Here is a 13,763-nt window from a genome sequence, read left to right as displayed (position 1 = left end):
ATCCCCTGTATCCGATAACTCCTTTTTATGGTGTATAATCCTTCTTCTGCAGATTCTTCACCCCTTCCCCTTCCCTCCTTTTGAGGTTGGGCCAGTACTACAAAGGTTCCATTGTAGGTTCGGATTGATACTTACATCTGTCTAGTTTCCCCCTCCTTAGGCTTTGGTTGGCCGCCAAGAAAAACAAGCATTGGCATAGCCAATAGGTCTCCCCTTTTGGACCTTTATAAGTGTTTAGCCATGCAACAGTTGATGTTGATGCACCAAGGATATTGTGCTGCATTACTAAATACTTATAAGGTCCCAAAAGCAAGACCTATTGGCTATGCCAATGCTTGTTAAGAGTTGACTATCTTACAGTTGAACGGGAGCTCGCAGCTTGCTCCTATTCAGAGCGGTCATTTTCTATGTCCGGGTTGAGGCTCCGCAGTCCTCATAATTTCGGACACCCCCCACCCCCTCATGCATTGTCTGCCAGTACAGCAGCCCCCCTTAAAGACGGTGCACACAGCTAAGTCCCCTTCTGATTCAGATTATACGCACGCATAGAACAGTGAGCTTACTCAGAATGTATACAAGCATCACTCCTTTTCTATGTAATAAACAGATTTTTAAAGCACCCCCTCGATGGAAAGCTCTCCATACAGATAGCAATCTATATCTGACGCACACAAATATGGGTAAATTAGTGATATATTCATGGATCCCTATGGCATGTGGACATTTTACAATTCCTATGAAATATGGATTTTGTTATGATAATTATAGTCCAACACCACTCTGCAAATGTTTACCACTGCTCATTGTTTATTAAACATTTCCTTCAGAAAAGGTTAACAAAACATGAACATTATAATTCCAGTTAGTGTATATTGGTGGCAGCAAACAGCGGAAGGAAGCACTTCATTCAAGACACAGAATGCAATTTTGCAGCAAAACAAAAGGTGTTTTTTTCCCAAAAATATAGATTCGAAACTATATATTTTCTCAGTTTTTCTACAGACAACCAGCGATAAAGTCCAATATTTCTCCGTGTGTGAAAACATCTTTATTCCAATAAATGTGTTATAAAAATATACATAATGTGTAGTATGTTTAACCGGGTGCAATACCCATACCCTTTGTTTTTGGTCATATTTACAAAACACTTGACCTTTGGCATTCTGTTCTATCATGTCAGCAGAGCGCCTCGATGGCAGTGTGGGACCATGTTACATGATTGTTACATAGCCTCCCTCCCGATTTATGTGCATCTGTGTCCTCATATCTGCTTCACACAGTGCAACAGCCATTTTATATATAATATATGCACATATTGCTTCAGGACCATTAGTATAGCACACAGTAAAACTATCATTTTTTTATATAATCTGCAGATAGTACAGCTTGACTATTAATTGTTATTTCAAAATGCAAACACAAACTTTGCTAAGGCAAGGGAAACAAGGACATTGCAAGTTTTTCAAAGGGCAAAAATAAGGAGCTTTGCATCAGCCCACCAGTATAAACAAGCCAAGCCACGAAAGCTAAAGTTAAAGTGATCGGCCGGAGGCAGAGAGGAAAGCAACTTAATGACCCAAGACGGAGGAGACAGATGGCTGTTCTACACGTGCACTCAAGCTACAGGCCAGCAAAACTCTGGTAGATAGCACTTTTTTTGACCCTTTACTAAATGTCGAGCAAGCAGTGCATGCGCTGCTCAAAGCTCGACCTGAAAACTATTGCCATGCAACTGCTGCATAGTGCCTCAACTTCCCAACTTGTCCAAAACCACGCAGCAATTAACCATCAAAAGTGACTGCTAGTTCACTTCAGTCCACCCCAAGAACCTTGCCTCTACTGCCCTCCTTGAGGTATTTGCAATATTGAGCAGCCCACCACGGCTCTGTGCTTCCGATCAGCTTCTACCTAGGAACTTCAGGCATGGCACTGGAATGTTTCTTGGTACTCATCTGCCCGTGCCACATCCCATGAAATGAACAGTGGTTCTGCCACAGCTCACTTTGCAAAGTTGGATAACTTCAGAGTTTTAAACTCTGAAGTTGTCAAACTTTGTGAGGTGAGTTGCAGCAGAACCACTGTTCGTTTCATGTAATTGTCCCCAGGTTCTGCACTATACTGGGTATCAAAACACACAAGATGATGGACGGAATGTTGCACAATGGCAAAGCATTCCCCTCCAGTCACAGATCTGGATTTAATCCATCGTTATTTTGCTCACCAAGCCACCCCAGTTCAGACATGGCCATATGCAAATCAGTCTCGACCCTGTGCCTCATGGGAACAGTCCAGCCCGAACTGCCAAGCCATGTCTTCCCTGGACCGGAATAAAGCATCCTAGGACCGGTTTCTGGCTATCAGCTGTCTTCAGCCAGGATAGCTGGACTCCAGTGGCTTAGTGAGCACGGGACCCACGTCTGGGCATACCCTTCCCACATAGGGTGAACAGCAAAAAACACAAGATGATGGACGGAATGTTGCACAATAGCAAAACATTCACCCCCAGTCACAGATCTGGATTTAATCCATCGTTATTTTGCTCACCAAGCCAATCCAGTTCAGATATGGCCATATGCAAATCAGTCTTGACCCTGTGCCTCATGGGAACAGTCCAGCCCGTACTGCCAAGCCTTGTCTTCCCTGGACCGGGCCATGTCTGAACTGGGGTGGTGTGGTGAGTAAGAAAACGATGGATTTAGGCCTGATTCTCTGTACTGGGGTGAATGTATGACATTGTTCTGCATTCTGTCCATCACTGTTGTATTTTGCTATACTGGGTATCCCCATTGCTTAATACAGTGGCACATCCCAGCCAGGTGCAGTTAGGTCGCCACCCTTCTCTTTATTTATACAACACCTCTTTTATCAACAATTCATCCAACCAAGAAAGACAAAGAGCTCTGGTAAATCAGTGGCGAGTGATAATTTGCCTCCCCATGCATGATTCTCGGGAACCCAAACAGCCCCTAGTGAGATTTATCAACACTGGCAGGTTCCAACCGTTTGCGTTTAGAGAGCTGCTGCTTGATTAGAAAATCTACTCGAGCGGCAGAAAAAAGCATCACCCTCTGGTGTACTGTGTGGTGCCATTCATGCTAATCTTACAGTGCGAAACAAGCTCCCAGTACTAAACAACGTGACGTTCTGTATTCCGCCCGCTTGCTTCGGAACTCCGCGAAATGTCAGAGTTTTTATGTAACTCCACGGAATTCTGTGGACTGAAGCTCTTCAAGTTCCGCCCACCCCTAGTCTTAGCACACAAACTCACATAAGTGCCATGTAACTGCAAATATTATTTATCCTGAAAGGCTAAATAGCTATAATACAGAGTAACTGTAGAAGTTATGATGGAAATAATTTATTGACTCCTTAAGTTTTGCAGTAAACTCTCTAAATCACTTCTATAGACGTATGTGTGCATAAGAAGAAAGTATTTTTGTGTGAATTTCCAGCATTTATAATTTCTTTATGCAGCTGCTTGTATCGGAAAGATGGAATATATATTGACACTAAACGCTATGATACAACAGCCCTGCTTCTGAGGCCACTTAGTCAAGTAAAAAGGGCTGTGCTTTTGGCTGGAAATCAGTATGGTTTCACTTGGCCATTTAGAGTAGTCCCACCTTTTTGGTCCGAGCAAAACTAAGTAGCTGTTGCTGGGGAAAAAAAGTGCCCCTGCAGTGATTGCCTAATGATAGTCTACCAGTTTAAGGCAAGCAGTGAAAGGTGGTATGATGCAACACACATGCATCTAGTCATGTCGTAGGCATTGTGAATGGCATATATTTTTTTGTAAAAATGTTTAAATGGCACTTGGAGTGAATACCACAGAGTTAGGGAACCCAACCCTTAATCTTGAAATGTTTACATCTTCATAGTGATACATCCAGAATTTGAGCTGGCTTTTGCCCTGTGCTATGGGTAGGCTCTATGGTTATGTGGTGGCTGTTACTTCCTTTTTTCCGTTTATGAAGGATATACTGGTTGTCGACTCTATAGTGAGTGATCACAAGGTACTCTCTCTTACAGTCGATCTTAAACCTCCCCTGTCGGACCCTTGGCATATTGATTCGGACTTGGTGAACTTTGGAGCTAAGACAGGGAAATGCTATTGGAACTGTGGGGCTATTAAGAATTTACGGAGCCTTTTGATATCTACTGTAGAGAATTTGTCCCAATGGGACGGGAGAGAACTTTTGGGTTTTTCAGAATTTTTGGCTTTAGTAACCCAATCTGCTAGGAAAGTCTCTCCTATTAAAAAACCTTCAGTCTTCCCCAAACCTCTTCGCCAATTAAACATTGAAATAAATAAACTGATAAGGGGGCAATACTTACTATTTAATAAAGATTGTTACCATAAATTGGCCTTATTAAAAAGAAAGAGATAGAGGATGAGGGGTAGATTAAAAAGAGATAAGGAGGATTCTCTATGGATTAAACTCCGGGAATCCTCTTATAAGGGCCATGCTAGGACGTTTTGGTCTCTAATTGCTGAAGGTTGTGGCTCTAGATCCCGCCCCAAGACTATCTCCATCGAAGAGCAGATTTGGGTTCAATATATTCAGCAATTGTATAGTACTAATGGTGTCAACCAGGATATTGATCCTTTGTATGAGGACTGTCTCCCCTGTGATTCCCCCGTCCGAAAAGGAAATCGAGTTAGCGATTAGGGGCATGCGCTCTTCAGGTGCGATGGGTCCAGATGAGATACCGATCTCCGCTCTAAAGCAGCACTGTGAACTGTGGAGTAAAATTCTTTATCCAGTGTTCAAGTTTTCTTTTATTAGCGGTACTGTTCCTATATCTTGGAAAGGAAGTATACTAGTTCCTCTCTTTAAGAAGGGAGCGAGAGATCTCCCTCAGAACTATCGCCAAATTGCACTCTTAGACGCCATTGGCAAGGTTTTTTCTAGATGTCTCCTTAATTTAATTAATGATTGGGTTTCTCTGACTAATATCTTGCCTTATGAACAAACCGGCTTTAGGAAGAGGCATGGCACCCTTGACAATTTGACTGCACTCCAAGTTTTAACAGAGAAATATGTGAGGGTTCGTGGAGGGTGTATTTATGGCGCCTTTATCGATTTCTCCACAGCTTTTGATAAAGTGGATAGATCTGTTCTGTGGGGAAAGTTATTCGATTTGGGGATGCCACCTTCTCTCATCAGATTGGTCCGTGCATTGCATACGGATACCTGGTGTAGAGTATTGCTGGGGGGGATAGAGGTCTAAAATTATTGCTACATCTAATGGGTTAAAGCAAGGTTGACTGTTAGCTCCTCTGCTGTTCTCATTATATGTAGCGGATTTACCCCAGGCTCTTTCAGCGAGTAGCGGTATTGCTCCGAATTTGGGGGGTCGCCAATTATATGTCTTATGTATGCAGACGACATTTTAATTCTTGATTTAACGCCTAAAGGTTTGAACAATCGACTGCATGCATTACATAAATATGCAGGAAACCATCACTTGACAATACACATCGCAAAAAGTAAAGTGATGTCTATCGGGCAGGAAAAATCCCAAATATGTGAACTTTCTTTGGACTGTGGGGGCCAAAAATTGGAAACAGTAAAATCTTATACTTGGCAAAATTGTTATGAGCAATTTAAGTGAAAAAGCTCATATAGCTAACAACACCCGGAAACCTATTGTCCAAGGAAAGAGCTTGGTGTCCTTATATAAGGCCACAGGCAGAAGACTTCTTTCGATATTGTTGGAGGTATTTAGAGCAAAAATACCCGCCTCCCTATTATATGGAATGGAATTAATTGATATTAAATGTTGGAGTTTTTTTTAACTCCACTGAAGGTAAAATTCTACGTAGCCTTCTATCTGTCAATACAGCTAGTTCTACAGCTGCTCTTAAACAGAAACTTGGCTTACGTAGCAGCTGGGTGCAAGGTTTAGCTGGGTGCGTCCGTTGGGCTTTTAGCCTGGCTAAGGGTGAACCAGGCTCGTTACGTTACCTTATAAAATCTGAGCTATTGGGCAATCTTAATGAACATTCCTTGATCCTAAAAAACTTTAGATACGCTGTGAATATTTTACAATTAGATGAAGAAATCTTATTTTCTCTATCGTCATATCAATTGAAATCCCTTCTAAAGTCTGCATCCTGGGAATTAGGGTATACATTAGCCAGAGTTTTGCATTCAGAACAAGGGTACCACCACAACTATTGATTCCTGTATGATTAGGAAAGCGCAACCTTATGTTTGCGGGAATATTCTTCACGGAGTTAGGCGTTTTGTGCTTCTATTGAGGCAGGACTTACTCTCCTTGAAATCACTCTTATCAAAATGGTATGGTTCATCAGCCATATGTGATTTTTGCAATATGAATAATCAGGATTTGATGCACGTTATGTTTGTCTGCCCTGCTCTAATGTCACACAGGCGCAAGTGGTTAAGACCGATTTGTCTTCAATTGAATATTTTATCTGCTGCTACCTTTATTGAGGCCTTGAACAAACCTCCAAATGAAATGAAATGTTTTGTTTTAAATTGTTTAACTTTTTTAAATGTTTCTTAAATCTGTATTAGGCGAATGTTCTGATGTCCAGTTTTATCATGTTTATTTGGTATGTAATAATTTGTCTTTTATGTGGATCTCATATGAGTTCCGTAATCATAAAATAAATAAACTTGAAACTCTATGGTTATGCAGTGTTTTTTAATCCCTTGTTGTCCTCTCCATTGTAGGTGCTGTGACAAACGCCTTTGGACACAGATCGACTTAAGCCGGCGAAAGTCCATCACACCACCCATGCTGAGTGGCATTATTAGACGGCAGCCTGCCACGCTCGACCTAAGTTGGACAAACATCTCCAAGAAACAGCTCATGTGGCTCATTAACCGGCTGCAGGGTACGTCTTTAGAACATGAACCTTCGGTCACTCTCAGTATGGAAAAATGTTTGGCAGTGGGACATCCACCTGGAATTGATGATGGTCTAGAGGGTTGTGATTGACCTCTTTGGATTGCATATGGCAGTACAATATACAGACAGAGAACATGGATGTGAAATGAGTAGCTGTAATGTTTAGGGTTGTGTTCACTGGGAGAGGGCTGGGGTGTAAGGGCATCAGGAGGGTAGGAACCACAAGCTATACACTAGGGGGCGAAGGTGATGTCCATAAAGAATGAACTGCTGGTAGATTGCTGGGTGGCCATACCAAAGATGTGTTTTCTGGGCAAGCCCCAAAACAGTTACAAAAAAGTTGATAAACTACCCTTATTGCAGATCATGAAGTGATTCTGCATAAATAGGTCTATGAGTTAATGATTAATCATGCATCACCTTTAAAAACAATAGTGTTTCTGGAGGGCAGGATCTCTCTATGTTGATTGATTGTGGAGAAGCTCACTACCTCTAGAATGTCGAGCACCTGGAGGTCATGTCCTTGTACACTCATTTAGAAGAGCTGTGGTGAGTGCACTGGAGTGCTCCCCTTATTCTCGCACCTGGAGCTGCAGTGGGTGAACTTCCCCTGCAGGCTAAGGCATTTTAATATTGCTTGGAAAAATGATGAATGTGACCTGCATGCTGGTATCATGGTATCATGCTGATAACATGGCTGATGACCGGTGGGGTTGCTTGACAGCTAATGAGGAGATTGGCCCTGGTTTCCCCCTTGACCGTCACCTACCCAGCCGGACATTGGGCATAGTTCTTCTTCGTCTCCCCCCTATTACTCCTTCCTCCCCTCCCTCTTACGAATTATTGAAACATTGTTTATGTGCACTGTACCGTACTATGCTCTTGAATCTGATGTAACTTGTAATGCAACAATCCTAAATGTAATGCGCTCTGATATCCTCTTGGGTCATGTTCGCGCTATTTAAAACTTTATAAATACAATAAATAAAATAAATAAATAAATGTGAAACTGAAAGCAGCAGAGCCTTTTGCCACTAGTGTTTCAGTGTGTGTTGTTCTTTGGGGTGGAACCCAGCTCCCCAAAGTTCCTCCCTCACCTTTAGCAGACAACAGATCCCTTTGGAGAAGGGAGGCTCTTTTCCAGTGGGACCTATTCTTCAAGAATTACTGTTCAGGGTGTGAGGTTGAACCCTGAACAAGAATCACTCTGGTTAGACAATCATAACAGTTTTCATAGGGAGAACAGTTCGCTCCCAAAGCCACCTGACAAAGGGTATCACTCTCTCCTCTACTTGGGGCATTGACAGTTATTTGCCTCATGGGGACAGAAAGCACCAGACTCCATGAATTTTGGTTTTTTTAAGGCTAGAGGATGGGGGCTGCTGGCTCCTGCCCACACTTCTAACACCTGGGAGCACATCCAGGGTTGCTGCCGATTTCGACAGGCAATTTGGGGGGTTTACCCCCAATCTGTCAGCCCCAATGGCACAGAAAACACCAATAATGTACACCGGTAAATGTGAATGGTGATGCAGACCTTTTCTGGCATATGCCTGACTTCCCAAACCTCACAGGCATTGTTCCCTTACAGTAGGGGCACAGATTGGTGTATTACGCTGTCATCCACACAGTGTGCCCCAAAGGAATGGGATAAGCAAGGGAGATGGTATCGAGAGACCGCAGGGAGACTTGTCCAGCTTCCCAACTTTTATTTGCTTGACCTGAAATGATCCTTGAGATGTGGATAGGGCAAGAGTGAGACAGCTCCTCACTCAATTTGTGTTTTTTGTTGCTTAGCCAAAAATAGTCTTTGGTGTCTGGGCTTATAGCCGAAAGTTGGGAGATATGGGGATACCACCCCAGATCTGCGCCCCCCCAGAAGAGTTAAAATGCAGATTGTGGTTGGAGGCAAAGTGCAAGGTATTTATGGTTTGTTGCCCAAAGTTGGGCTCCCCACTCAGTTTTAGTCGCTTGACAAAAAATGACTCTTTAAGGCTTCTCCCACCATGTACATTTTGGGACTACTCAAGAAGCAGATGTAGATAAGGGATGATAGCAGTGTCTTGGCTTGGGGTCAACCAACCCATAGGTTCCTTTCAAACCCTGGTCATTTCTGAAATCTAGAAACCAAGTGAGTTCCAGGATGCTCTTATGATCTTGCATTTCTGTGGCTGAAATCTTAGAAACCTTTGCTGGAAAACTAACGGGGCCCCTGGAAATAGGATACAACCCTACCAAGGAAAAATACTGATTTGGTAAAAGAGAGCATCTGGCACAGTGCTGATTGCTTTAGAAGGGCAAATGGACTCTAAATATTTTTATATTTAAAAAATATATGAATATCGCAAAAGGCAAAATTTATATTCTTAGATTTGTCTTTATTCTTTTTTTATATATTTGTTTTGATATTTAATAGAAAAAACTTTCACATATACCAATTTTCATATACAAATTCCATAAATACACATTCCCTCTGGTTTATATAGAACCATATACACACATATGTCTAATCAAGTATGACAGTAGACCATCAATACAATTAATATGCTAGTTAATAATAATAATAATAAAGAGCTTATAGAGCGCTCAGTAACGCCATCACGGCGTGTCCCCGCGCTAAGCTACCAGTGAACCAGCCAAAAACCCCCAGACTCTATGCTGTATATAGGTGAGTTTTGAGCAGAGCCCTGAACCGTAGTTCATTGCCCTCCAGTCGCAGCACAGGAGGTAATTTGTTCCAATTTTGAGCTGCTAGAAACGCGAAGGAACGTCCACCCATTCTCGTCTTCCTGATCCTGGGGACTGTCAGCAAGCCGGTGCCCTCTGAACGCAGGGTCCTGGTAGGCTCATATCGGCTGACTAGCTCCTTCAGATATGTTGGTGAGTTGTCCCAGACAATACGGTGGCATAAAAGGAGGCACTTAAATAGCACACGCTTCTTCACCGGCAGCCAATGAAGCGCATCCAGCGCCAATTTCGAGCTAGCTCTCCTGGGTCTTCTTAACACCAGTCTGGCGGAGGAATTCTGGATGACTTGTAGGCGACCTATGCTGCCCTCGGTTGCCCCAAGGAACAGAATGTTGCCATAATCTAACCGCGAGGTCACCAGTGCCTGCGTTAGTGTTCTTCTGGCCGATAAAGGGAGGAGGTCTAAGGTTTTGTTTAGGGTCTTTAGGACTCCGAAACATTTGCCCACAAGGCGCCTTATATGGCCTTCATATGAGAGCGAGGGGTTCATCCAAATTCCCAGGTTCTTAGCCTCCTGACAAGGTATGGGGGTAGGGCCCAGGCATGACGGCCACCACTCATCCGACCATTTTTCGCTTTTTCCCCCTACCACCAGCACCTCTGTTTTGGAGCCATTGAGTTAAAAGTTCAATCTTTTAACTGGCATAATTGATAATCGAAAATTCATATTAAATTCATTGCCAACATTTACATTATTTACTCAGATACAATGTGCTGGGACTGGTGACATGTTGGAAAGAACGTGTTTCAGCTATGCCTTCATCAGGACTTCGTCACTGTGGTTAACTAAAGAGGGAATATATAAGCATAATTGTAATCTAGAGTGCATCCTGGCCCTTTCAAATATATACATAGTACGGATATTACATAGAAAGCTTATAGCCGATCATAGATTTCAGCGACGGCGCAAAAAGTGAAAATAAGGAGAAACTCATTAGTGATAAACAACAATAAACATGCAAAAACATGCGTGATTAGAAACACACAAAACAAAGCAAAATTGACTTCTCAGTTCATGCAAATTACAACTAACCACAGATTATTGTGTACGTGGTCTGAATTATTCAAGCAAAGACAGTCCTAATGTGATCCTAATGTGCATAATCGCATATCTGGCAAAGATGATTAATTGGACAGCTTGGCCCATAGTTTCTAGGTCTAATACCTGTAAACATAGATATCACATAAAGCTTTGTCTTTCTATACGCTGGATTTTACCTCTGCTTTCTCTTTTGTAAGTCCAAATGGATCTGATAAGCAGACACCAGGTACATTTTGGGACTACTCAAGAAGCAGATGTAGATAAGGGATGATTGTAGTGTCTTGGCTTTGGGTCAACCAACCCATAGGTTCCTTTCCAACCCTGTCATTTCTGAAAAATAGAAACTAAGTGAGTTCCAGGATGCTCTTATGATCTTGCATTTCTGTGGTTGAAATTTTAGAAACCGCCTGTGAGTAGCAGAAGTCTTACTAACCTGCATTTACACAAATCTTCTGATTCAAAATGGTACCCTATTTGTATGGGTGGACCTATCTTAAGGATCAGGAACGGGCTGAGACTGTGACCATGTGAAGATCACATTGAACACCTCATTGACCTAAAATGATCGCAATTTCAGTATGTTCCTTTGGCGATGAATGGCTAACCCAAGCATGTCTCATGCCATTTTCTTTGAGAGAAGTATGGGAGCAAAGAGTGATAGAACTTTTTCACCTGACTGAAAGTTTTCTGTAGCATAAATTACAGGAAAATTAGCATTTTATTCCTTGTAAGAGAGGTAGTTTTCATGCAAGCGATATCATCCTGGATGGCCAGTATTGGTAGGGTCCCGTGGGAGGACTGTGGTCATTTACATGCACTCGTTCTCATGTTATTGGCAATTGATCAGAAGTGTATGTATAATTATTGAGTGCAAACCTAGCTGCAAGTAAACTGAGTTCTGGACCATTGATGTATTTGTGTGTGGTGGGGGGGGGGGGGGGGGGCATAATAGAGGAGTTTGATTGGTGAGGGAAGTGAGCACGAAATTGTGTACATAAAGGTAGGTGGTTTCCGTTTGAGCTTAAAGCAGTGGAGGTAGTAGGCAGAGGCAAAGAAGTAGGTTTGAAGAAGTGGTGAGAATTAAAATGGAGAATAGGAGGATCTGAAGCAGCAGTGTGATTGTAGCAAAAGATACACTTTGTGTAGAGTTCAGCAGTCTGGAGATTATACTAGAGGGAGGTGTTGCTTGAAGAGTAGAGTCTTCAACTCTTTACGGAAGTGGAGAAAAGATGGGGCCTGCAGATATGAAATGCGATGGAGAGCCTCAACTTAGGTGTGTATCAGGAGAATGCTCCTTGTCCCATCTTTCCCTTCTTGCTGTATTTGATTTCCAGTCTGGTGATGTTACTGCTGTGCATCATGCGTGTTGATGCTTGCTGACTTCTAAATGGTAGAGCAGGTCTCTATTTTTAATATAGGCTGGCAGTGGAAGCCACTGGAGAGTGCAAAATTGTGGTGCAATTTGCAGAGATCTTTCTGGAGGCTGATAGGTTTAGTACACTTCAGTCAAGTGAGTATCTTGGATACCGTCCACGATAGCATTATCTTTTTCGAGATTAGACTGAACCATGGCAGATGTCTTCAGACCCACGGATCATTGTCCATGTTGTTTCTTCTGTCTGACTAGTATATTTATTTTTCATTCCTTCATCATGTAAGTTGAAAGGATGGATTTTGACCTGAAGGACTTGTTCAAGGGATTAGCTATCTCTTTCAAACAGTTTCAGCCACCTGCTACGGTGATAAGTGCTACTGTGATGGCAGTTGTTCATTAGTCAGTGAAGTTAAAGGTCTATGTAATTTTCTTTTTTTTTTTACTGATTTACTTGAAGTTGTTTTTTGCTAGTTTAATAGTTTTAGCACTGCTCACAACATTTAATGACCGTCCTAACCTTCAGAAACTACTGTAGTTGAATTTAGGTGATTGTCTCTTAAGATCCTCGACTCTTACTTGGGTTTCACCTTTATTACCCTCTTCACTGTTGCCCATTTTAAGCACTGCATTTGCTCTAGGTCCCACCGTTCCTCGACCTTTTTACTTCCTGACCTGTGTGTTAGACCTAGGGTGTGATTTACTTTTCATTTGCATGGTGGATACCAACGTCGTTATTAGTGGCTCATATCTGTCTGTTATTGCCAAATAAGGAACATCTCACCGTTTTCTCAGACGTTCTGTGGTACTCCACCATGCAAGAGAAATTCACTTGTAGTAATTCATGACAAGAATATCTATGAGGAGCTGTGTAGCTTGTAACTGATCAGAGAAGACGCCTGTTTTTACATGATGAAAGGCCCTTCTTGTAGAAGAAGACCTCTTGCGTTGCCTTTCTGACTACTGTCCTCTATCTTCCCTTTATCTTTGCAGGTTTGAAGGAACTTGTCCTGTCTGGTTGTTCCTGGGTTGCTGCATCTGCCCTGTGCACCGCCAGCTTTCCCTGCATGCGGCTGCTGGACCTTCGGTGGCTGGAAGACGTGAAAGATTCCCACCTCAAGGAGCTGCTTTCTCCCACTTCCGACACCAAACCAGGTTAGTGGGGGGTCTGATTTTTTTTTTTTTTTACTTGTTTATTCTAACTTTTAAAAACCATAAGAATATAAATTTGAAAGGAATGTTATCCGAAACGAAACATGATCATAAAAGAACTTTGTTGGAAATTTGCCCTTTCTGCAGGGTCACCTGGGATTTTGTTTGCCAAACTCCATTTTTGCTGGCTGTGGAACCTTGTGTACTTTATGGCTGCTAAACAGTGGTAAAGTGCTTTTGCACCGCCTTTCAGCATGGTAAAAACTGGAATACTCCCGATTGGCATATTTAATTTGCCTATAAGTCCCTAGTATATGGCACTAAGGGGTACTCGCAGCCTGCAGTTCAGTTCAGGTCACAAACTTTATTCGATTGTTCATGAAAATCCTATAAGTATACATGTAAACACAACAGATGTTTACATACATCATTACAATCCTTTACCAAGTAAAAACTATGCATAAAAACAACCCAAGAGCAATAATACTGCAATAGTCTTTCATTAGATGCAATAGTACCTAGTACACAAATCCCAGTAGTTAATAATTAGCACTAAAAAACACCAGC

General features: G+C 42.2%; 1 protein-coding gene across 6 annotated transcripts in view; it reads left to right on the top strand.

Moving 5' to 3' along the window:
- The window catches only part of FBXL19 (F-box and leucine rich repeat protein 19), a 369,014-nt gene that overhangs the window by 214,250 nt on the left and 141,001 nt on the right, over positions 1-13,763 (top strand). For all 6 annotated transcript variants that reach the window (XM_086932059.1, XM_086932058.1, XM_086932056.1 and 3 more), the window contains 2 exons: positions 6,705-6,868; positions 13,038-13,199. In XM_086932059.1, the coding sequence (XP_086788185.1) occupies positions 6,705-6,868; positions 13,038-13,199 (326 nt within the window). The remainder of the gene's footprint in view (positions 1-6,704; positions 6,869-13,037; positions 13,200-13,763) is intronic.

The sequence above is a fragment of the Lissotriton vulgaris genome, chromosome 7 (genome assembly GCF_964263255.1).
Source record: "Lissotriton vulgaris chromosome 7, aLisVul1.2, whole genome shotgun sequence".
Taxonomy (NCBI): Eukaryota; Metazoa; Chordata; class Amphibia; order Caudata; family Salamandridae; genus Lissotriton; species Lissotriton vulgaris.
The sequence above is the reverse complement of the archived record's forward strand: the minus strand, read 5'-3'. Positions and strand labels throughout refer to the sequence as shown.